General features: G+C 36.4%; 2 protein-coding genes across 2 annotated transcripts in view; both read left to right on the top strand.

The window, feature by feature from the left end:
* Positions 1-105: 105 nt before the first annotated feature.
* Positions 106-19,149, top strand: dolpp1 (dolichyldiphosphatase 1). Its single transcript, XM_056266152.1, has 8 exons — positions 106-238; positions 2,926-3,026; positions 3,139-3,223; positions 15,371-15,467; positions 16,478-16,576; positions 16,678-16,806; positions 16,904-16,993; positions 18,120-19,149. Exons 1-8 carry the CDS (start codon positions 163-165, stop codon positions 18,154-18,156), a joined length of 714 nt encoding a protein of 237 aa, XP_056122127.1. The 5' UTR covers positions 106-162; the 3' UTR covers positions 18,157-19,149.
* A 1,851-nt stretch (positions 19,150-21,000) lies between these two features.
* The window catches only part of setx (senataxin), a 34,442-nt gene continuing 32,241 nt past the window's right edge, over positions 21,001-23,201 (top strand). Inside the window, exons 1-2 of the mRNA XM_056266133.1 lie at positions 21,001-21,075; positions 22,970-23,173. Of these exons, the coding sequence (XP_056122108.1) occupies positions 22,976-23,173 (198 nt within the window). The 5' untranslated portion in view covers positions 21,001-21,075; positions 22,970-22,975. The remainder of the gene's footprint in view (positions 21,076-22,969; positions 23,174-23,201) is intronic.

The raw sequence follows: 23,201 nt of genomic DNA, 5'->3' as shown, positions 1-23,201 counted from the left end.
CCTCTGATTGGAGGGCTGTTCCCGTGCAGAATTTTTTTTCTTTGAGAATGCGCTTGGTGAATGGCCGTGCGTCGTAGCAGCGTCCGGTGAATCTGATTGGTCGAACGCGTCGGGGCGTTTCATTGTGATTGGTCGACGACCGATGCCCGGTGTCCGGGTAAGATGGCGTCGGAAGAGCAGTGCTCGGCACCACCTCGATGGCGGTCGATATCCTTAACCCACGTAGAGTATCCGGCTGGTAAGAACATTTTTAAATCGTTGTTCTCCCCGCAAAGCCGTTCATATCATCGTACGCGATTTTATTCGCGCCGCGACTTCTGTGGAACATCGAGCAGCTGAATGGACACGGCCAGGGCTGGGTTGCCAAATAGTGCGCTCGCTCTGCAGGGAACGGAAAGCCTGCTGCCAAATAGTGCGCTTGTTTAGTGCTCATGCGCTGTGGTCCTGTACGCTCACTAGTACACCACACTGGGAGACCCTTATTCAGTTTCTCAGTAATATTGACGGTTTATTAATCAAACATAATCTAATTCAAGGTTGATTCGATAATCCAGTGATCAATACTAGCATTATAGCCAGGTGACTGCGTCTAATGCAAGCACAGCTGCTGTTGTAAGTTTCTGTTAAGACTCGTGGCTCTGTTGGGTTAATCTAGTTCATTCCCGGTTGCATCACACCCTTTCTGGGTCCTGTCGTCTGTGAGGGTCTCCCTGGGTTTGGAAATATATAAACTGACCCCAAAACGCTGGAACATTGTCAAAGCAAGTTGGAAATATACTATGCTAATGCGAAAACACAGAGAAATTATGCGGAACATGAAGAAAACTACGAACGTCTACTGTGTTTTAAACTCCTGTCACATAGTTTGCATATGAAATTGTCATGCATGGTGCACGAGAGTGGTAAACGTGCCACTGCCAACACAAGTATGCATGAGATAAAGCAAGACTGAATGTGCAGTTTGGCAAAAACCATGTTTTATATATAATAATCTAATTCAGTTAATAATCTAACACACACACACATGCATATACTGTATGGCCAACATTGCATTTGCTTAACTGCACATTTAGGCTTGCTTTATCTCAGTTTTGAAATGTCCCACTTTTAGTGCTTTATGCTCAGGAATTTGTTTTTAAATACAATTCTTAGGCATGCATGGAATAACCTTTAGTGTATAACTTAGTTCATTAGAATTGTCCATTAGCTCATGCTTATGTCATGATTTTATTTGAATGAGTTCACGGCATGTCGAATTACTGTAATTTCGAGATTCCGCCTTGTAAAAAGCGTTCATGTTCTCGTTGAACTATTAATTACAACTTGAACTTGTGAACAATTTTCTCAGACCTCTGACATGTCATGATGTGTTAACACCTAAAATGTTGTTAAGCAAAGCCATTATTACTTAATATTTATGTATAATAATTCCTATAATTGACTATTGGTAATGTAATATCTTATTAATGCAGAATAGTCTAAAAGTGAATGAAAGATAATAGTTTAATGTATCTAGTAAGCACGAAGTTGAATGACCGTCTAATGGCCTGCTAAATAATCTATGTGTTCATTAAAAGACATTTGCATAATGATGTTTTGGCATTGAAGTTGCGATGAAACTAGCGACAGTACAAAGTTTCTTTCATTTTGTGACAACAGATTATTTTAAAAGAAGAAAAATGTATCGATCGTTGATTGGATGTTGAGAAGTGGATATGCACTTGTTCACCCAAAAGTGAAAATTCTGTCTTTAGTTACTCACCTTCATGTAGTTCCAAAACCCGTAAGACTTTTGTTTATCTTCGGAACACAAATTAAGATATTTTTAATGAAATCGAGATTTCTGTCCCTTTATCAACAGTCTAAGCAACTACCACTTTGACGCTTCAAAAAGTTCATAAAGAGATCGTAAAACTAATCCGTATGAATTGAGTGGTTTAGTCCAAATTTTCTGAAGAGACACGATCACTTTATATGATGAACCGATTTAATTTAGGCTTTTATTCACATATAAACTTTAATCAGCGAACATAAACAGCTCAACCGAACCTGCTGACACACAAGAACCAATGAGGTTCATTCTCGTGTTACGCAGCACGTTTAAGCTTCAGCAAGAACCAATAAGGTTCATTCTTGCGTGTCAAGCAGGTTCGGTTGAGCTGTTTATGTTCACTGATCATCAATATGTGAATAAAAACCTAAATTCAATCTATTTATAATATAAAGCGATCGAGTCTCTTCAGAATTTGTCTAAACCGCTCAATTCATATGGATTCGTTTTATGATCTCTTTATGAACTTTTTAAAGCGTCAAAGTGGTAGTTGCGTAGCTGTCAATGGAGGGACAGAAATCTCTCAGGTTTCATTAAAAAGATCTTCATTTGTGTTCCAAAGATTAACGAAAGTCTTATGGGTTTGGAACAACACGAGGGTGAGAAATTCATGACAAAATTTTCATTTTTGGGTGAACTATCCCTTTAAAAGTAAATGAACACAAGCTTGCACTCCCATGGTGTCTGCATTGGTAAGTGTGTCGTTTTCACTGAAAAATCCAGTTATGATGTTTTGATTAAACATTGAGGTTACAATGGAGAGAAAAAAAATTAAACGTACGCAAGCATGGATGAATTGTTCACACTAATATCTATAACATGCATTTAATACGGTGAAATTTCATTTAATATCAACTTTAATAGTGTTTAATAGATTTACAGCATAAATCCGAGTATTTAGTTGAGTAGTGTCCAGTTCTCAATTTATCATCTCTGAAATAATAAACATTTTAATCCAAATTTGTGTATATGTCTATTGAGATTGCATTCTGCAGAGTAGTAAGGCAATGCACTATTCTGAACAGTTTGTTTTGACGCTCAGTGTGCAAAGAAGGACTCTAAATTGCAGAATCTTAACCTGTTTGTTTGTCCAGGTGATCTGACGGGGCAGGTATTGGCCTGCATGAGCCTGCTGCCCATAGCGATCCTCGTCGGATTCGTTACTCTGATCGTCTTCAAGAGAGAACTACATACGGTGAGTCACATGATGTCACAAACCAGCAGGGTACTGGGTCAAATCCCAAACAACATACCAACTTGTTCTCCATCTTTTATACCTTGGTGTTTGTTCTTTCTCTCTCTCTCAGATCTCTTTTTTTGGGGGTTTGATCATGAATGAGGGGCTAAACTGGCTGCTCAAACACATTATACGGGAGCCTCGACCATGTGGGGGTAAGAAACGTCAGCGTGTTGTTTGTTTAAACATACAGAACCTCATCAGTTTAATAAACATATGATCATTTGACTCTTAGCATCTGGGTAACATGAAAACTGAACGTTAACCTTATAAAGCCTACTGTATTTTTAGTGATATGCAAAATTCTAAGGCCTAAAAATGAAGTCTAAATTACAACATGAAACAACCAACATCGCACACAATCCACTACATGCCTTCTGTCGTCTGATTGATAGTTTATACTTTTTTAGCAAGTAAAAGGCATTTTAGTATAATTGTAAAAACGTCCACTTTCACCTTGTGGTTCACGTGACTTCTTGCTGTGAAATCTTTACTGATTTTTATAAAGTAAACTTAAGAACAACTTTTATATTTTTAGTAATATTTCAAGATGAACATTTACTAGACTGAAACAACTTAGTTTTACTTGAGTATCCATACATATCATTTATCATGTTCAAATGTGAGTCTCTATGATCATCAGGCTTTTGAGGAAGGTTTATTTGTTCATCTCTCAATCATCATTGTATTACATTGCATTATATGTTTTAAAACTACAGAGCTGTGATCACAAAACTAAGCATTTAATAATTATCTTACAAAGATATTATTGGACGATATACAGTAGGGATGTGAATTTCTGCCAAAAATGACATTCGAAAATCGAGGAGCAAAAGTCGATTATCGTTCAAAAAAAAACCCAAAAAAAAAACGCACACTCACAATGACAGAAAGGGAGGCCAATTTCATCTTTAGCGATTTGTCATCAAACAAACTGTTTATTATTCGAACAATTAACATGTTTTCGTCGTTTTTTTTACATACCGGTACTTAACATAGAAGAAAAAAACAATAAGCACGACAGTCCGTTTTTGCATCGCCAAACCAGATGCTCGTTAGATAAAAATAATGTCATAATGATTTTATGCAAACCTGCCTTGTTACTGCAAAAGCCTACTTTTTAAACAAATTAGTTTCAATCAAAACTATTCGTGTGATGCCACTGCGCAATACACACACATTACCGCGGGATGGCGGGTGTTCATTTCATAAACTGTGGACAATGGTAGCTTATTTAATGTAGCCTATAAATTAATGTATGTCCAAAAAACGGATAATGTCGTCATACTTGTAGTGCTATCGTCGAGTAATAATCTGTTTGGTTGTAAAATGTATTACCTGAATGAAATGAACTAGAATGTATCGTCCTGTGGAATCATTCATTCACTGACATCATACGAAGATGTTCAACTAATAAAGATCTTCATCGCGGGCAAAAATATGATGCATTTGCAGATTTGCTTTCACTAGACTAAACTGTAGGTCCAGTGAACTGCATTTAACAACATGTATTGCATTAAAATAAAGTAACGAGAGGAACGTCGCCCAACGTAGTGAAGTAAATGTTGCCAACTTTGTTACTACCATAGACGGTAAAGGTTAGTCTATCCACCTCTGCTGGGCGCAGAGTTAACGGTCACGACAATGCTCTTCTTCTGTTGTTTGTTTACACTATGTATAAAACACTGGTATCCTAGATCGCGCAGGAGGGGGTTTCATTCACGTTAGTGACACCTTGTGTCCCCGACAGGCTGCTGCGCGATCCGTGACAGTAGGCGCGCCGTCAGTTATGTCACATTGGAATTGCGCGAAAATGTAACGATATTCGAATAAGCAATTTTATGATCGAATTTCGAACGCAGTTCGACTATTCGAAGATCGCGACTCATCCCTAATATACAGTAACGACTGATATTCAGTATCTCACATTTCACCAAACATTTTAGTATATCTTCTCAAGGGACAGTACTATAGAAATGAAACTTGGATATATTTTAGAGTAGTCAATGTGCTGCTTGTATAGCAGTATATATTTAGTGTCCTCTGAAAATAACTCAACACACAGCCATTATTGTCAAAATAGCTGGGAACAAAAGAGTACACCCTAATGGCGCTTTTCCATTACCAGTACCAACTCGACTCGGCTCGCTTTTCGCTCCGTTTTCCATTGCAGAAAGTACCGCCACAAATAGTACCCGGTCGTCATAGCGACGCCTTTCGTTCCTCGTTGCCCCATCAAGCTCTCGCTGGATCCTCTCTTCGGCAACCAAACAAAGGAATGTCTGCATCTCCTCGTTTGACCACGGCGTATTCTTCCGAGTTGCCATAATAATAGTAGTAAGTTTAGTAATATCTCTGGCCAAACTATCTTCTGGATACTCCATCTGGGGCGTGCAATGATGACGCAGTGAATAGTGACGATTCTCTCTGACCAATCAGCAGTCGGCATTGTTTTCACGTCACATTTTAGTATCGCCTCAGCTCGCTCAGAACCTCGCCGGAGGTGGTACGAAAAAAAGTACCCGAAAACAGGCACAGGTACAACTTTTACACAGTGGAAAACCAAACAAAGGCAAGTCGAGCCGAGGCGAGCTGGTACTGTCTAGTGGAAAAGCGCCATAAGTGAACATGTCAAAACTGTGTCCAAAGTGTCAATATTTTGTGAGAGCACCATTGTTATCTAGCACTGCCTTAATCCTCCTGGGCATGGCGTTCACCAGAGCTGCACAGGTTGTTGCTGGGACACTCTTCCACTCCTCCATAATGATATCATGGAGCTGCTGGATGTTAGCGCAGTTTCGTTTCGTTTGCCGTTTGATGTTTATCGTACGTAACAGAAGTTGCAGCTCTTTTCAATTGCACAACGTGGTGGTCGCACCAGTGTAACCTCTTGTCACTCATCTGGAGCCCTACTTGCATAAAGTGTGGCTCTTGTCCAGGTCCTTTTTCCCTTGAACTTCATTTAAGCCAAAGTTACACTAGATTTTAAAGCAGAGGCTGTGTTGTGGCAAATTCTCGATCTTTGGTTCAGGTCTTCAAAGTCTGGTTCAGGTCTCAGAAGAAATCTTTCAGAGTCGAAGTTTCAGGTCTCAGAAGAGTAACTTTATTGAGCAGTTCAACAAAGTGAGATGCCAGCTGGCCATCTGATTTCACAAGGGCCAGCACTCTGGTCTTATACCTTTTTCTTTTCGTTAGGTGTCCAATTAGCGCTCACACAGTTATCTTTTTCTTTTTTGCTCCTCCTCGTCACCTCGCCACGATTAGAAACGCCTGCATCGATGTCCTATTCTTATGGGTGGCAAGTCCTTCATACAAGGTTTTTGGGTAATTTTCCAGTCTATAATTCACATACCCTTTGATCTGTTATTCATATCACAGTCTTAGTCCCTCATACTCTTTGACCTGGTGTTCTATCCTCCCATAGTTTCTGTCTGCCCATATTCTCAGGCCTGGTTTTCTCTAACATTACAGCATTTTATATTCAGACCCATGTATGAGACAGACTGTCCAGGCGCCTTTTGCCTTCCATCAACATAACGTTATCAATTAACATATAGAAAATTGATTTTTTGACATTTGTGATTCGATTTAGAATCGTCCGCATGGCGATGCATCTAAGAACCGATTTGTTTCCCCCCACCCCTAGTATCTATCCACCTGTAGTATCTTTGAAGGACAATCAGAGTTTAGTTTGAAGCTTTGTGTTCTGTATGTAGACAGCCATGGGAATTTTTTCCCACCACAAAACGACATGTAAAAACAAAACAAACTGCTTTATTGATTTACATGTCGGCCAGACGGTCTGAGTAGGCGGTTCTTGGCCAGAATAGTCGGAAAAACTGGACCAGACTTAATGCCAATAGACACAAGTTTGACTATATGAGACCGTGCTCAAAGACACAATGGGTAGTTCATGGACCAATCCTTGGGCTTGACCAGCAACCTTTTTACCTGAATAGTGAATAATTATCATGTTAGCAACATAGGGGATGTCATGACAGACACTCATGGACTCTGTGGATGGTCGAATGGGTCCTTTGGTTATCCTCCGGGGATGAAAATGATGTATGACCGTTGACTAATTGGAATGTCAATGACCTTGTGAGTATAATGTCCATTGATTAATGTTTGAACTTTGACATATTATAATGAAAGTATTGAGGGTTATTTTTGAGCTCTGACATCCGGTTGGGTCTGTGTGCCATATGCAGGCATCAGCTCCCTCCGCATTCCCACTCAGGGTTTTAAAATGGGGTCAGCTGAAGTGATAAAAACAGGTTTTCTAATAATGAAATTAAGGAAAAATGTAACAGAACATATCACGAGGGTGAAACACACGCACACAGTAATTATGCATAATTTATAGTTATTACTATAGTAACTACATGTAACGTGTAGCAAGGCCACTGTAAAATAAAGGGCTACCGAAAAATTAAACTGCAATTGACCTATGGCTAAGCCACGCCCCCTCCACTCACTCGGACAAACAGTCAACATTCGGTGACCGGCGCTGTCCCAGTAGGAGACATTTCACAGGAGGCAATTGATGATTTTTGGAGACAGAAAGATTATATATCATCTCGAAGTCACCAAAAGGGCCTTAACTATTCATTGGAGGGTTATATTAATAATTTTATTGTTGAGAAGGTCGATGAAAAGCTTCAGCTCCAGGCAAACATTTACAGGTCACAGTGTAAACGTGATAAACCGCATCTCGTTGCCATCACCATCTCAGACAACAAGATAGAGGATCAGCATTGTTCATGCACTGCAGTATTTACATGAATCATTCAGCACAACATTGCTAACATTTGTTATCTCGGTTATTTAAAGATACGTTAATGAAACTAAGTGACATGATGTACAACGCAGCTAGAAGCTAACGTCAACGTTACGTTAGAGATGTTTAAAGATAACGTTCAAATACGTTGTTGACTTAGAACAGATGTAGACATCCTTGTTTAATTCTTGTTTAATTTATCCACGTTTAGTGTTGTGCTAAGTGACATGATGTACAACGCAGCTAGAAGCTAACGTCAACATTTTCTAACGTTAGCCTAACGTTACATTAGAGATGTTAAAGATAACGTTCAAATACGTTGTTGACTTTAAACGTGGATAAATTAAACAAGAATAGAACAGATTTAGACATCGTTGTTTAGTGTTGTGGTCTACCGCAAAACTAATCCAGAGCAGACACTTATCTCGGTTGAGATGTGGCTTGGGAAAGGGTAAAATACACACCGTCGCTCTGCCTCTCGGGATATCTAGTGTCGGAGTTGCATGTACCCCATGCACACCGTTTGACCATTTTAAACTTAAAATGACAAGAAAAAACATATAAAAACGAATGAAAACTGACTACCGGTAACTGCAATGCATTTCAATGGACGTGGAAGCAGAGAATGTCCGAGTGTATTGGGTTAGCTATGCGCACTGTGATTGGCTCATCGCGTTTGGGGGCATGCATGGCTTAGCCATAGGTCGTCGATTAAGAGAAGAGACTACATGAGAAGCGAGACAGATGAGAGAAAAGAAAAGATAAGCTAACAAACGAGACAAAATGAGAAGAAATGAAACAAGAAAGGATGAAATGAGAAAAGAGGCAGACTGAAGTCACACACACGTATATTTCACAGGATTTCACACTAACTAAAGTGGAAAAACATTCTGTTCTTTTAAAGAATATAAATGAAAGAGTATATTGTTCAATTTAAAAATAAATATCTTTTCTAATTTTAGTGAAACGCTGTGAAACAATTATTTTAGTTTTAGATAAACAAAAATAAATAAAATTCTCACATTTTCAGAGAGTTTAAGTAGCTCCTAACACATCAATGTCCATACAACGAATGAATGGGGATTTAAAAAATGCAAAGTTTAAAGTTGAAATACAAAAGATACCACAGTGTTTCTCTCTCACACCAGCATTTGGACAGTCTCTGAGTCAGAGGAGTTCAGCGCACAGGATGAGACATTGTGAATGCGTTGTTGTTAGTGTTGAATTTATTTCAAAGTATAATCTTAAAAGTTTAAATTAAATATTTAAAAAATAAAAGATGATTTAAATGAAATTCAATTAATTATTTAAAGTCTTAATAAAAACATTCTACATCGATGGTCTGTGGAAAAACTTGAACTTAAATTATATTTTTTATTTATCAGGGGTATGTAAAAAAAAATTTGAAGTGTCACAAGTCATCTCACACATGTGAAATGTTCAATATATCCTTAAGTTGTATCTGTGAGAAAATCGCCACTTAGACCTATCTTCAGAAAGAGAGAGGGCAACAATTAAAACATTTAGAAACTGTGAAGCCTCAGGCTGTCCCCATTGATAGGCTGTTTATAAGGTACTTCAGTCTAGCTCCTTGACTATAATGTTAGCTTGAGGATATTAGAGACTAAATGGTGTGACCGTCACAGCAGTGGGGGTAGAGACCAGCATGTTTATGGGGGGTTTCCATAGACATAATGATTTAGTACAGTAACTGCATATCCTGACCCGTACACCTAAACACAACCCTCACAGAAAACTTTCTGCGTTTTTTTTTACATTTTCAAAAAATATAAATAAATATACTTTATAAGCTGTTTTGCTCATGGGACAAATTTTCCTCAGGGAATACCTGAACCACGCACACACACACACCGGTTCTATAAAAGGAACTTATCTCTGTTTTAAATTAAATGATTCTAAACAAAATATATAACTCGGTGAATAATAACAAATGTTAAAAAAATTATTTAAACAGTTTTAGTTATAAAAATAAGTTGGTTAAAAATGAATACATATAAATATAAAAACACCTTACATTTTCAGAGCACTGAAGTAGTTCTTTATGCAATGATAAATATATATATATATATATATATATATATATATATATATATATATATATATAAAATAATATCCAAAAAGCAAATAGTTTAAGTTGTCATAAACAAGACACTCCCAGATCCTCCCAATGATAAACTACAGTGTGAAATGAATGTTTTAGACCCTCACAGAGACGGAGTTAAAATTCAGCCCATGAAGCGTTTTCATATTTGTTTACTTTATACTTGCTAGGAAATTAATTGAAATTAAACCTTTGTAGAAATAAGAAAAGTACGTTTTATAAAAGAAAAAGTACCAATTAATGGCATTGTGTCAGAACACAGCAAATATGAAGAAATGCTTTTAAATTTGTGTTCAAACTTTAAAGCAAGATTATCCTTTGAAAAAGTGTAATACAAATCTTATAGAGTATTTGATTTTGGGGGGAACGCTGGAAACTAGTGTCATTTAGCTTAATCTTTGGTTTTTAGGGGAAATGAAATATTCCCAGGAGACCCATTGACCCCTGAAGTTATGACTTCTGAAGACCTCTCATCTGTAGATTCACTCAAAATGCTTTTTTGTAATTTACACAAGGACTGACTTGTAGGGTCTTAAACAAAAAAAAACAAAAATCAAGGAGGTCAAAGGGCATGCTTCCTGCTATAGTATAATCAGCTCTCCCCAAAGTCTGTTCATTCGGCCAACACACACACACACACAGCCTGTCTCATCAACAAATGCTAACATTTAAAAATTCTAGATATATTTTGAGTAGATAACCGATAGTATATTCTCAGTAAAGGGTTTCACCATGTGTGTTTCACACTGATTAAGGATAGTTCGGTAGATACAAGAAAAGTAAAAATGATATACACCTTATACGTGCAATAGATCATAGCTACCGTAGAAAAAGTACGATCATGCTTTGAGTTAAGATGAGTAAAATGAAATATTCGCTCAAGACACACTTTACTTATGCTGCGTCATGGACCACAGAGGCACATCGCGTCTCTGAAAATGTGTGGTGATTTTCTTAATGATACAACTTAATCTAAATAAGAGCAAGGTAGGGTCCTCGGATTTCTTAAAGCTGCAGTAGGGAGTTTTGAGAAAACGTTGACTTAGCCTGAAAATTAGAACAAGCACAACTTACAGGTCCCACCCCCTTGCTCTCTGCTGCGCTACAGCCCTCCCTCCACAGCTCGTCCTCCACAGCGGAGCCTGTCGTGAACGCGCAGGCTAGTAAACAGGGCCACCGATGATGGCGGATAAAAAGTTATATGGCACATTTACTAATAGGGACTAAACGTCAATAATATGCTTTACATTGACTATGGCCTGCCCATACTTTGACTACAAACTTGGTCCTCAAATCATTATGTATTTTGCAATAGCCTACATGTAACTTTATAACGTTGCACTCTTTCTATAAGTTATAAATAGCTAGTAAGATAACGTTAATATAACGGTAACTAACGTTACAGTATGCAAGTAATTATTCTAGCGATATATAATGCTAGATAAGGTGTGCTAGTACATTATTTCAGCAACATGACAAGCCAGTGAATTAGCAGGTTTCAATTGTTGCTTAGCAGAGTGCGTGACATTTTATCTGTTATGCGGCTAGAGTTTTGACACCGAGTCAATGGGCTCTGTGTAATTCTTTCTTTCTTCGCTTGTTTATCGTCATCAGTCTTTTTCCTTTTACCTCTTTGTTTTATGAGCAGGTGTCACTCGAGAATTGGCAGTTTAGGTTGTTTCTCCGTCATAAGCACAGCTGCAGCACGCCGGCAATCTTGAGTTTGAACGACGGCTCGCGCTGTGCAAGAGAGGGGTGTGATCAGCGTGTACACGAGCGTGATTGACACTGCTAAGACACTCCACCTGGCTCTGATTGGTTGTTTCTGACCGGGAGCGTGTATTTCTTGCAAATGGCAATAGGACCACTGGGAGGAGCCAGAGGAGCTTGATTTTTACACAGATTATCTGTCTCATATTCTACTGTCAGGACATATAATGACAGTTTTAGCAAATACATGTTTTCAAAAGTTACCTACAGCAGCTTTAAGGAAAAATAAAAAAACAAATAAAAAAAACAACAACATTGTAACAAACTTTGACAAAATGTTTTCCATGTTGCATGGACAAAAATACTGTTTGAAATATTTTTATATAAATAAGATCTAAAACGCCTAAGCAACGTTTTTGCTTTAAACATTTTTAAAAAAAGACGTTTTTGAACAGACCCTGATTAGTAAAAATAATACCCCATTCATACGTTGTATGGACATTGTGTTAGGAGCTACTTAAACAAAAATAAATAAAATCATCTCACATTTTCAGAGAGTTGATCTAAAACTAAAATAATTGTTTCACCGCGTTTCACTAAATCTCGAAAAGATGTTTATTTTTAAATTGAACGATATAATCATTTCATTTATATTCTTTTAAAGAACAGAATGTTTTTCAACTTTAGTTAGTGTGAAATATACGTACGTGTGTGTGAGAGAGAGATTCATACTCATGATATGTTCTGTTAAATATTTCTTATTTTATTATTAGAAAACTTTTTCTCACTTCCACTGTCCCCATTTATATAACCCTGAGAGGAAATGCTGCGTGTCAGAGCTCAAAAATAACCATCATGACTTCCATTATAACATGTCAAAGTTCAAAAATTAATCCATGGACATATTATACTCACAAGGTCATATACATTCCAATTAGTCAATTATAACCAAGGTCAAAGGTGACACCGGCATGGAGGGGTCAACGGTAGGGCAAGACTTGGGTGGTCCGGGGGCGTGGCAAAAAAAGGTCAAGAGGTCGCCCAAGGTCATTTTAACACATGCTGTATCATAACACTACTTTCCAGGTATGGAAAAAAGAAAACTGTATGGGAAAATATTTGTTTGACTCTATTCAGTTTTCTAAAATATAACATTAAGAAGTTTGATAGAAATATTTATCATACAAGCAGGGTTTCCATGGCAAAAGTTTAGTGATTGACGAACACGACAGAATGAATTCAAGGCGCATGTTTTCATTTTCAGAGAATATACAGCTCTGGAAAAAAATAAGAGACCACTGCAAAATGATCAATTTCTCTGGTTTTACTATTTATAGTTATGTGTTTGGGTAAAATTAACATTTTTCTTTTATTCTATAAACTCACGGGGGTCAGCCAGAATATTTTGTACGTGTAAAAAGGTTAAATATGATTACACACCCTGTAATTTTTTTTTATTAAGTTCAGTACTTTATTTACTTAATATTTTAAGTACAGTTCAGTTTTTATTTCACTTTTAGGTGCTATACATTTTAATTTAATCATTACGTTTTGTATTTACCTGTATGTATGCAGCACAGTGCAGTGTTAATATTCAAACTGTGTTTTTACCATGTTTAAAGTGGCTGATAATAATAAATATTCTTTTTTTTTTGTTGAAATAAACCTGTCTCATTTTTGAGCTGGGCATAACTCTAGCTGTATAGTTAGGCCTACTACGCTACTGTATTTTCATATTGGTCATTATGGTGGTGCTTTCTGAGGTGGTACTTGTACTTAAAAAATATTTTCAGATTGCTCTGCTATATACAGTGTTGGGAAAGTTCATTTTCTACATGAACTAGTTCAAAGAGGTAGACGCTATCAGGGAGACGCTAGCAATATGCGGGAGACTCCCGGAACTTCCGGGAGACTTGGGATGTCTGAAATGAGCAGATTATCATAAGGCCTCCTACTTCCTTTTATCATATAAGTACATTTTCCTGTTAATCTTCATCCACCTTGGTCTTCCTTAACCTCCCATAATATGCCCACCTAACGTGCATAAATCATTTTTAATTGGAAACATCTCATCTGACTCCCTAAACTTTCCCTGGCCTTGACTACAGAAAGAGTTATTATTTCCAAGTTGGTCTCACAGCTCTTGTAACTTGAAACATCAGAGAGAGAGAGAAACAAAGGCAATATATCTGATTTTTCTATCAAGCGCGTGACAGAAATAGTACCGATGCTCATCAATCTAAATCTAACTTTTACATGTATTGCATGTCCAATTACATTCTTAACACTCTGGTGCTCTTCTGTCATTTTTTTACTTTTATTTATTATTTTTTTAATAATAGAATAGTACGAAACTTGGTAAAGGTTTTGGTACTTGCTATGTAAACACAAAAAGTCTATAAAGTTTTAGTATATTTAGTTTTTAAGTACTTAAACTAAACAAAAATGAGAAATGTTGGCAACTCGCTGATATAAAATAGTCTATTTTTATATATATATACAGTATATATATATATATATATATATATATATATATATTAGTGCTGTCAGTTAAACGCGTTATTAACGGCGTTAACGCAAACCCATTTTAATGGCGTTAATTTTTTTAATCGTGAGATTAACGGTCTTTTTGGCCTAGCAAACTTTGTAGTTTTTTTCACATGCTTTTGCAACAGGACGCGGCGCTGCGCTATGAAACCCATTCATTTCAATGGGTTGCGCCGTGTGAGGACATTCTGTTGCTTCGTCGACCAAAGTGCAAGCGGATCTAGCTAGACCGGAAACAAAACAACAGGCACGCCGCACACACTTGTTTGGGCTTGCGAGCCGGCCAAATAGTAGGTTAACGTTACGTTTTGAGTGGATGCCAATAAGATTCTGAATGGAAAGTTTACTTTTAAAAAGTTGCCAAATGGTTCCATTGACGAGACCAAAGTGATCTGTGTGTTTTGTCGTTGTGAACTGAGCTATCATCATCGCTGCACGTCCAGTCTGAAATACCACTTGATGATGGCCAAGCACACACACACACACACACACACACACACACACAGCTGATGCGAATTCTCCGCCCCCTCGTCAATATCAGGACCTCGTCAGTATTTATTTTACCCTTTTATTGATGGACAGTGTTACATTGTGTGAGAGATTATTTGCTCCAAGTGAGAATGTTAGTGTGAAATTGAACACAGTATTGTCAATGTTGTTTTCAATAAAAAAACATATGCACAAAGATCCACTTTTCCATGAGCATTAAAATGAGAAAAAATAATGGGACAAAAAGAAATCAAGAGACATTTAGAATAGATAAAAATGTGCGATTAATCACGAGTTAACTATGACATTCATGCGATTAATCGCGATTAAATATGTTAATCGTTTGACAGCACTAATACATATATGTATATGTATATGTGTGTGTATATGTATATATATGTATGTTTATTTTATTCCAGTTAATTAATTTTGTTTTTAAGTAACAAATGTTTTTTTTTAATGGTTTTAGTTAAAGATATTATAGTTTCTTATAGCTGTTCTCATTTTTGTTTTGCTATAAATGCAGGGATGTTTGACCCTAACTCTTCATCACTGGACATGTTGGTGCATAACTAGTACCCAGCTAGTCGATTACTTGTGCACATGCCTAATGTTTTGTGAGTTACTGAATTGTCTGCCGTGTCTCATTCACAGGTCACAGCGCAGTCACGACAGAGTACGGGATGCCTTCCAGTCACTCTCAGTTCATCTGGTTTTTTGTTGTATACTTTTTTCTTTTTCTTTATTTAAGGTAAGAAATTCACATTTTTATTTATAACATTTTACTCAAATGAAAAAGAAAAGAATTGACATTAAATAAAACCCAGTAAAAACAATAATATTGTGAAATATTACTACAATTTAAAATAACTTTTTATTTGAATATATAATAAAACGTAATTTCCCGTGAACAAAGCTACATTTTTAGCATCATTACTTCAGTCTTTAGTGTCACATGATCCTTCAGAAATCATTGTATGTATATGTGACGTGTGTGTATATATAAGTCTTTGGTCTTGAATAATCAATATTGAATAACTAAGTTATACGTTGTCGGTTTTTGTTGTTGATGTGTGAAAGGAAAAAACAAGAAATATTTACAATGACTGAGCTGAACAAAGAAAGCCCTTGAATTCGCCTCTGCATTAAACATCGCAGTGAGATCTAGTGAGAAGGATTTAAATTTTGTTATAAACCATATCAGATCAAACCATGCGGACGTGGAAACCAGGAGAAACATTGTGCCATGAACCAACAAGTTATAGAAGGCTTTTCAATCCACAAATCACCAAAATTCACCATGAATTTAATGTAGTAATGGTAACTGTAACCATGGTATTGTGGCAGAAATATAATTTTTTCAGGGTTCGTACAACCTTTTGAGAGTGAAATTTATGCACTTTTCAAGGGCTTCACACAACTTTTTCCAGCACTTCAAAGCTCTAATGTGAATAATTGCAGTGCAGGTCGATTTAAGGTGTAGCCCTACATTCTCTGCTTGTGCTCCTATGTTAGTCTGGAGCCCTGAATGCATTGTGTTAGTCTTGAAAAAGTAACTAATTATTATACTTTGTTGCTTCATATGGAACATTTTAAAATATTTATACCATCAGTTGGACAGGACTACTGACAAAAATACCACTACCATTCCACAATGGTAGTGGTATTTTTGATTTTTTTTTTATGTGCATTTTACACACAGCTGAATCTCTTGAAATTTTAATAAAACCAAAATATGTCTAATTTGATTTCTTTTCCCAGAATGCATCAGACGAACAATGCCAGGTGTGTTGAATTGTTATGGCGGCATATACTGTCCATCATTCTAATGGCCGTGGCTCTGTCCGTGTCATACAGCAGGTAATGTTTTTTTTTTTTAAGTGAGTGAGTGCAGGATCTTTGTTCTTTGTAGTGTTGGAGTATTATTGATGCATTGCATATTTTGTCCCATGTGTTCATAGAGTCTACCTCCTGTACCACACCTGGGGTCAGGTGATTTATGGGGGTGTGGCTGGTTTGGTGATGGGAGTGGTTTGGTTTTTTATCACCCAAGAGGTGCTAACGCCACTCTTTCCCAAGATGGCAGCCTGGTAATGATGCAAGCACACACACATATGTTCATATCCTGAGCTTATACACACAGAGCTCTGTTTCACTATCATGATGGGTTTCTCTTTCTTTTCTCAGGCCTATCTCAGAGTTTTTTCTGGTGAGAGATACAAGTCTCATTCCCAACATCCTGTGGTTTGAATACACAGTAACCAGATCAGAAGCCAGGTAAACTCACCTGCAGCGTCTACTGCCAGATATCAGATTGAGGGCCTTTCTGACACTCTCCATGAAATAAGACTTAAAAAAGGGTCTAAAAAATTAATTTATTGATAGGAGTTGTGCATAACCTTTAAATAATGTTCTTGTCAGAGAGGTCCAACTGAATACTATATGAGCGGTTTTATTTTACATGACTTTTCAATATCGGGGACTAATTTGGGACATGTCTTAAACATTAAATTAAAAAGTGACAGTAAAGACATTCACAATGTTACAAAAAAAAGGTGCTATTTTAAATAAATTCTGTTCTTTTGAACTTTGTTCATCAAAGAATCTTGAAAAAAAATACATCACTGTTTCCAAAAAAATATTAAACTATTTTTAACATTGATAATAATAAATGTTTCTTGAGCATCAAATCATCATATTAGAATGATTTCTGAAGGTTCATGTGAAGACTGGAGTAATGATGCTGAAAATTCAGCTTTGATCACAGGAATAAATTACATTTTACTATAAATTTAATTAGAAAGCAGCTATTTTGAATTGTAATCATATTTCACAATATTACAATTTTTACTGTATTTTTTATAAAATAGATAAATCCTTGATGAGCAGAAAACACGACTTTTAAAAATCTTCCCAGCACCAAACGGTAGTTTAATTCATAAAATAATAAAATACAATTTTAAATAACAAAACGAGTAACAAGGTTGCAGATTTAATCTTAATGATGTTAGTAGGGTCTAGCTAGTTTGGGACCAAATGTTATTAATAAACTTAAACTCACATAAACTGCAAAAATTATCAAAAAAACAAACATTTCTTCAAAATAAATTTGGTAACAGGCTTGACTGGTTGAGCTTGATGAATGCAGTCCACACTAAAATGAGATTGATACTCGTCATCCTGCTATGCTGTAGAATAGGTCCAAATGATGTCACTTCCTGTGTGTCAATTTCAATGGAAAGTTCCTTTTCTTTATTAATGGGGAAAATCAGTAACAGTTTGCATGAAACATTTGTAACCGATACATTTTGGTATTTAAAATAAGACCGATGTGTAAAACTATCTTGTGGAAAGTGCCTTCTAAACCTTTGGCTTACATTTCTTCTTTTGTCTTCTCACACAGAAACAGACAACGAAAGCTGGGAACGAAGCTTCAGTGATTTGCTTCAAAACCCCAGTGAAAACTGACCCCACACACACACACACATACATATGCACACACACTCTCAAACACACTGGAGTTTCATAGTCTGGACTGTTCTGGTTAATGTGAAAGCACAGAACAGTGTACTTGTGGACCAAAGGAGCGAGTTTGTATCGCAGACGTGACCGTTATCACATGACCCAACTGTTCGCACGACAACATGGCCTTCTCCTCCCCCCCCCCCCGTCCTTAGGCTGCCCTGCGTTCCTAATGCATGCAGACCGTGCAAGAGACAAAACTATTTAATGACAAATGTAATATATATTTTATTCATTAACATTCACAGGGACGATCTTAATGGCGATGTGAAGGGGGGAAGAGGTGGAAGTGAATGAAAGAAATTTTTACGACATGGCAAACATATCAGCATGGCATTACTTTTATTTAAACGACATGTTAAAGGACCAGGGACAGGAAAGTGGGAATTTAAGGCTGGGTTATAAATCAGGCGGAGGGGAGGAATGCAGAACCAAATGCCGCATTTAAAACAGATGTGGGGCGGGGGTGGGGGGGGCTATTGCTTTTACTCATTTGTATATCCTAAAATAAATAAATATTCATTACAAGGTGAATATCGCAAAAATATGTCCAGGTCACAATTTACCCTAAATAATGTTTGTTTTTTTTATTTACCAAATTTTCATTAACGTGTCCAGGCGTTTTACCTTTTTATTCTCAATAATGATTCTCTCATTACTGTGATAGTTTTTTTTTTTTTTTGCATATTGTTTTCCAGAATGTGCTTGTCGCAATGTAAAAACTCATAATGGTCCTAAAATAGGCTTCACTTTCTTAAAGCAAAATATTTATTTCGTTTGATTTTGGGGTGAAACGCAACCCCGACATGTTCTCGACTGGCTTTGCGAGATTCACCTTGGATTCCTGTTAAAAAGTGTAATCTAAACTCAAATAATTTGCACTTTGTCAATTCGATTCGATATTAACACTAGTTTGTGTGTGTGTGTAGAGGCAAGGATTCTTGTGTTTCTGCTCTTTGCTGGCCATTTTTGTTTTAAAGTTTGTCTTCTGACAGACCGTGTCACTTGCATTCGCTTTTTCCTCCAGACGTCCGGGAGCAGGATTGGTAAATGTCTTGAGCATAAAGGCATTTCAGAACATGGAGTTGCTACAACTAGTTTCAGATTCATTTGTCTCAATTGGTGCTGGGAACAAAATTAGGTCATGGGAACACAATTCAAGCCTGTTTTTGGACAGAATTATGTTGTTTCAACACCATTCACATTATGTTGTGTTGTACTTGCTAAATGTGTTTCGTTCTGCAACATCACAAAGAACGACTTTTTATTGGGAATTAATTCATCTGACGGCTCATTATGTGTGCAGATAATATGCAGTAATATTTCATTTGAATTGTCATTCCTTTTTTTTGTAATATCAATCATCTCAAAGGATGCCATTCTGACAGCACAGGAAAAATAAACCTCAGCTTTTTAATATTAATGTTTTTTTTTTTTTATCTGTTTTTCCTTTTTATATTTCTGACCTATTTTTCCCTGATGTTGGCCATTTTTTCACCTGAACTACTTTCCGCTTGCGACATTCCCATAATACCACTTTTGAATATTTAAGGACGACTTTGCAACTGCTACAACAGGAAAATAATACATGTCAAATGGAAATATGAAAAGGACATTAAAAAAAGATCCGAACCCAAACCTCAGGTGAACTCTAGCATGTACCGAGGCCTCTGTTTTTAGGATGATGTAGAAACTGTCTGTGACGGGGTGTTTATATAAAGGGAAGGGAGGTTATTGCATAACTCTAAGATGATCCTCTCTTTTATCATGTGTAATTCATATCAGGCTGAATAAAAAGCAAAATATGTTTAGGTATGAACTGTTGCAGTTATTTGTGCAGGTGTTAGTCAATGTGAATGTCGATTTGTGTAATGGCAAAAACATTTTCTTTAATGTGTATCATAAGTTCCTAATGTCTAGAAACTATAGTTTTGGAATACACTCAAATGAATATGTTAAAAATCATTTTTAAAGTACTGGTACATTTCTTATTTAAACTTGATCTTCAGTTTAAATGAATCATTTTGTAAATTTCACCAGGTGTATATATTTATCGCAAACTAATGTATTTTATCAAAACTATAGGTTCGGTATACACTAAAATTAATATTTTTTAAATGATTAAAGTATAGCTACATTTCTGATTTATTTAAACTTAATCTTCAGTTTAAGAGAATCGTTTTGTAAATTTCACCAGCTGTATATATGTATTGCAAACTATGTAATGTATTTTATCAACTACAAAACTATAGGTTCGGTATGCACTAAAATTAATATTTTAATATTTTTTACATTATTAAAGTATAGCTACATTTCTGATTTATTTAAACGTGATTTTCAGTTTGACTTAATCGTTTTTTTTTTAATTTCACCTGCTGTAATGTATCGCTAATAATGTATTTTATTAACTACAAAACTATTTTCATTAATATTTGATTATTATTTTTTAATATTTTTGAGAAAAACATATTTCATAATACTTCTTGAACAATCAATGCATAATTATCTTCCTTGTGCACGTTATTTTACAACTTTAATCTCGCGTTTTACTAATTGTCCGGAAGGCCATTTCAATAACACAAGCCCCTTATATTCGAGAATCCCGCGTTGTGGAGCTGCGCAGGCGCAATGGGCCTCCCTGTCCGAGTCACTACGTCACCGCAGCGCGACTCGTGTTTTCGGTGGAAGAGAGCGAAATCGAGCGGAAAATAGAGAGAGAGAGAGACCATGTAAAACACACTGTTGAGTGGACATGAGGTATTTACAACCGTGTCAGTCTGTGGAAGAGATGAAACAACCCTGAAAGACTCAAAGTGTCCTCTTTTGGAGCTTTGCGGGTAAGCTGATTTTCAATGCTTTTCTAATGTTTACATTTGATTTTTTTTTTTTTTTTTTATAGTGTGTAACGTTATTTATTAGTTGACTCTTCCTCCTGCAGAGACCTCATGGTTGGTTTATGGCTCTGACATGCCTTATGTTAGCATTTACTTTTTAACTTAAGACATGCCACAGTTGCAGAACAACTTCAGCATATAACGTTACTTTCTCATACTCTTTGTGGATACTATAACCATTTGTGCCAATCAAAATACATCTTCCTTTTTGCCATATGTTTGTCTTCGAGTGTTTGCTGGCTCTCAGCTCTTGACTCTGATGGTTTTGCTTTGTGAAAGCTAAGCCAGAGCAGAAAACAAAAACACCCACAGTGGAATCATCTAAGTTTCGTTTTTTTATATTTCGTTCAGTTGCTTGCTTCATTTTAGGGTAGCAGCTAATTCAAATAAGGCAACTAATTGACGTTTTATATCCAATGATTTGACCGTCAGAAATATAACGTTAGTTTCTTATTTCATAATACTATATTCTTATTTCATAATATTCACATGTTTGCAGAATATACAGCTACTAGTTTGACACACCCTTGTTTTATTGTATGCTTATAATCATTGTACAACGTAAAATGGATGCTACAGAACAGGCTGTATTAACCTTGATTTGTGTATTTGATAAACGTGTTCCCTTCCCACACAGTGAAAATCTGTCTGTCTTCTGATCTGTTGTTATGTCTGTTCACACTTTATCGGACACACCATGCTATCATTGTTTGTAATTTGTATTAACTTTGATTTGATCTTTCTATTATTATTAACTATTATTACAATCTGATTTCTTTGTGTACTGTTTTTTTCTTAGATCTGCTCATGATTATGAAGGGTGTTTATTGGATTAATACAAATGAAACCATGTTGCAGAAATAGTTACAGAAAGGTTCTCAAGATATAAACTGGTTCAGATGTCCTATTACAAAAAAAAATATATATATATATATTTTAGTTATTGTAGAAACAATAAGAATAAGAAATAATATCAAGTCTATACAACTTGTCAACTCCGCGAATCACAACAAGTGTATCGGTGAGAACACCCATTTAAACGGCATACAAACACCCGAACTTGACTGCACATCATATTTTTGACATTATTGATACTGCTTTCAATAGTAAGCAATAGAAATGAACACAAACCTGCCTAGTGCATATGTATATATATCATATTTAAACTCCTGAACGCCCCCCCCCCCTTCAAAAATCTTGCTTCCAACGCCCCCGTTGAGAACCACTAATAAATGGTTGTCCACTGTTATCCATGGTCAATGTATTTGACTGATATGAATGTGTTTGATCATTATAATCAACTTGTATAGCCTAATGATCATACTATTGCTTTAAAAAGTTTGAGCACATGTCTGAGCCCTCAAGTAAAAGATGGAAAATTAGTCTCTTTTGTTATACAATTCTCAAATTATTGAATAGGGAGTCAATAATCATAGGTGAAAAGTCTGATGATTGAGCACATGCCAGGAGAAAGTTTATTTATGCAAGAGTAAACATTTCTCAGAAAGCATCAATGAACACTTGAGTTCAGTCAGAGTCTTGTGTTTTTTAATTTTTACATTTTCCAAAAGTAATTGGCATGCATTTAAAGAGACAACATTGGGTTGGTTGCATGGCCTTTTTTGCAGTTAGTAGCGTTTCTGATTTCAGGCAGAATTACTATAAATAAATAAATAATATATGAAACCGTTTAAAAGTGTGCAGTGGCTGACCTGGAGTTGCTCCGTGAACCGAGTCGACTTTGTTACTTTGATAAATACAGAGAAGATTTTGACATACAGAGAAGATTCCCAGACTCTTCCAGACCGTACTAAGCTTTCTGCATCTGTGTGCACAGGTGATCATGATGGAAAAGTGTCTGTGGTGCACCACGGCCCTGGAGGCGGAGGGAGATGTGGCGATCGTCGACATGTTGCGACGCTACAGTTTAGGGAAGCTGTCTGAGAGGGTGATGAAGTCTCTGAATGAAGACCTCAGCTACTGCATGGAGTGTGTGGTGGAGTATCATCGAGCCAGAGACAAGGTCCCCGATCTGCGCAAGGTACGCAAATAATAGCATATTTACAATG

Source organism: Rhinichthys klamathensis, unplaced genomic scaffold (assembly GCF_029890125.1).
Source record: "Rhinichthys klamathensis goyatoka isolate OS25496 unplaced genomic scaffold, OSU_Roscu_1.1 h1tg000245l_1, whole genome shotgun sequence".
NCBI lineage: Eukaryota > Metazoa > Chordata > Actinopteri > Cypriniformes > Leuciscidae > Rhinichthys > Rhinichthys klamathensis.
The sequence above is the reverse complement of the archived record's forward strand: the minus strand, read 5'-3'. Positions and strand labels throughout refer to the sequence as shown.

What these genes read in the sequence shown, in the direction of transcription:
- dolpp1 (XM_056266152.1), top strand. Translation starts at nt 163, where the DNA reads ATGGCGTCGGAAGAGCAGTGCTCGGCACCACCTCGATGGCGGTCGATA. An exon ending in CCACGTAGAGTATCCGGCTG is followed by an intron (nt 239 to 2,925) that starts GTAAGAACATTT and finishes TTGTTTGTCCAG; the next exon opens with GTGATCTGACGGGGCAGGTA. An exon ending in TTTCCCAAGATGGCAGCCTG is followed by an intron (nt 16,807 to 16,903) that starts GTAATGATGCAA and finishes TTCTTTTCTCAG; the next exon opens with GCCTATCTCAGAGTTTTTTC.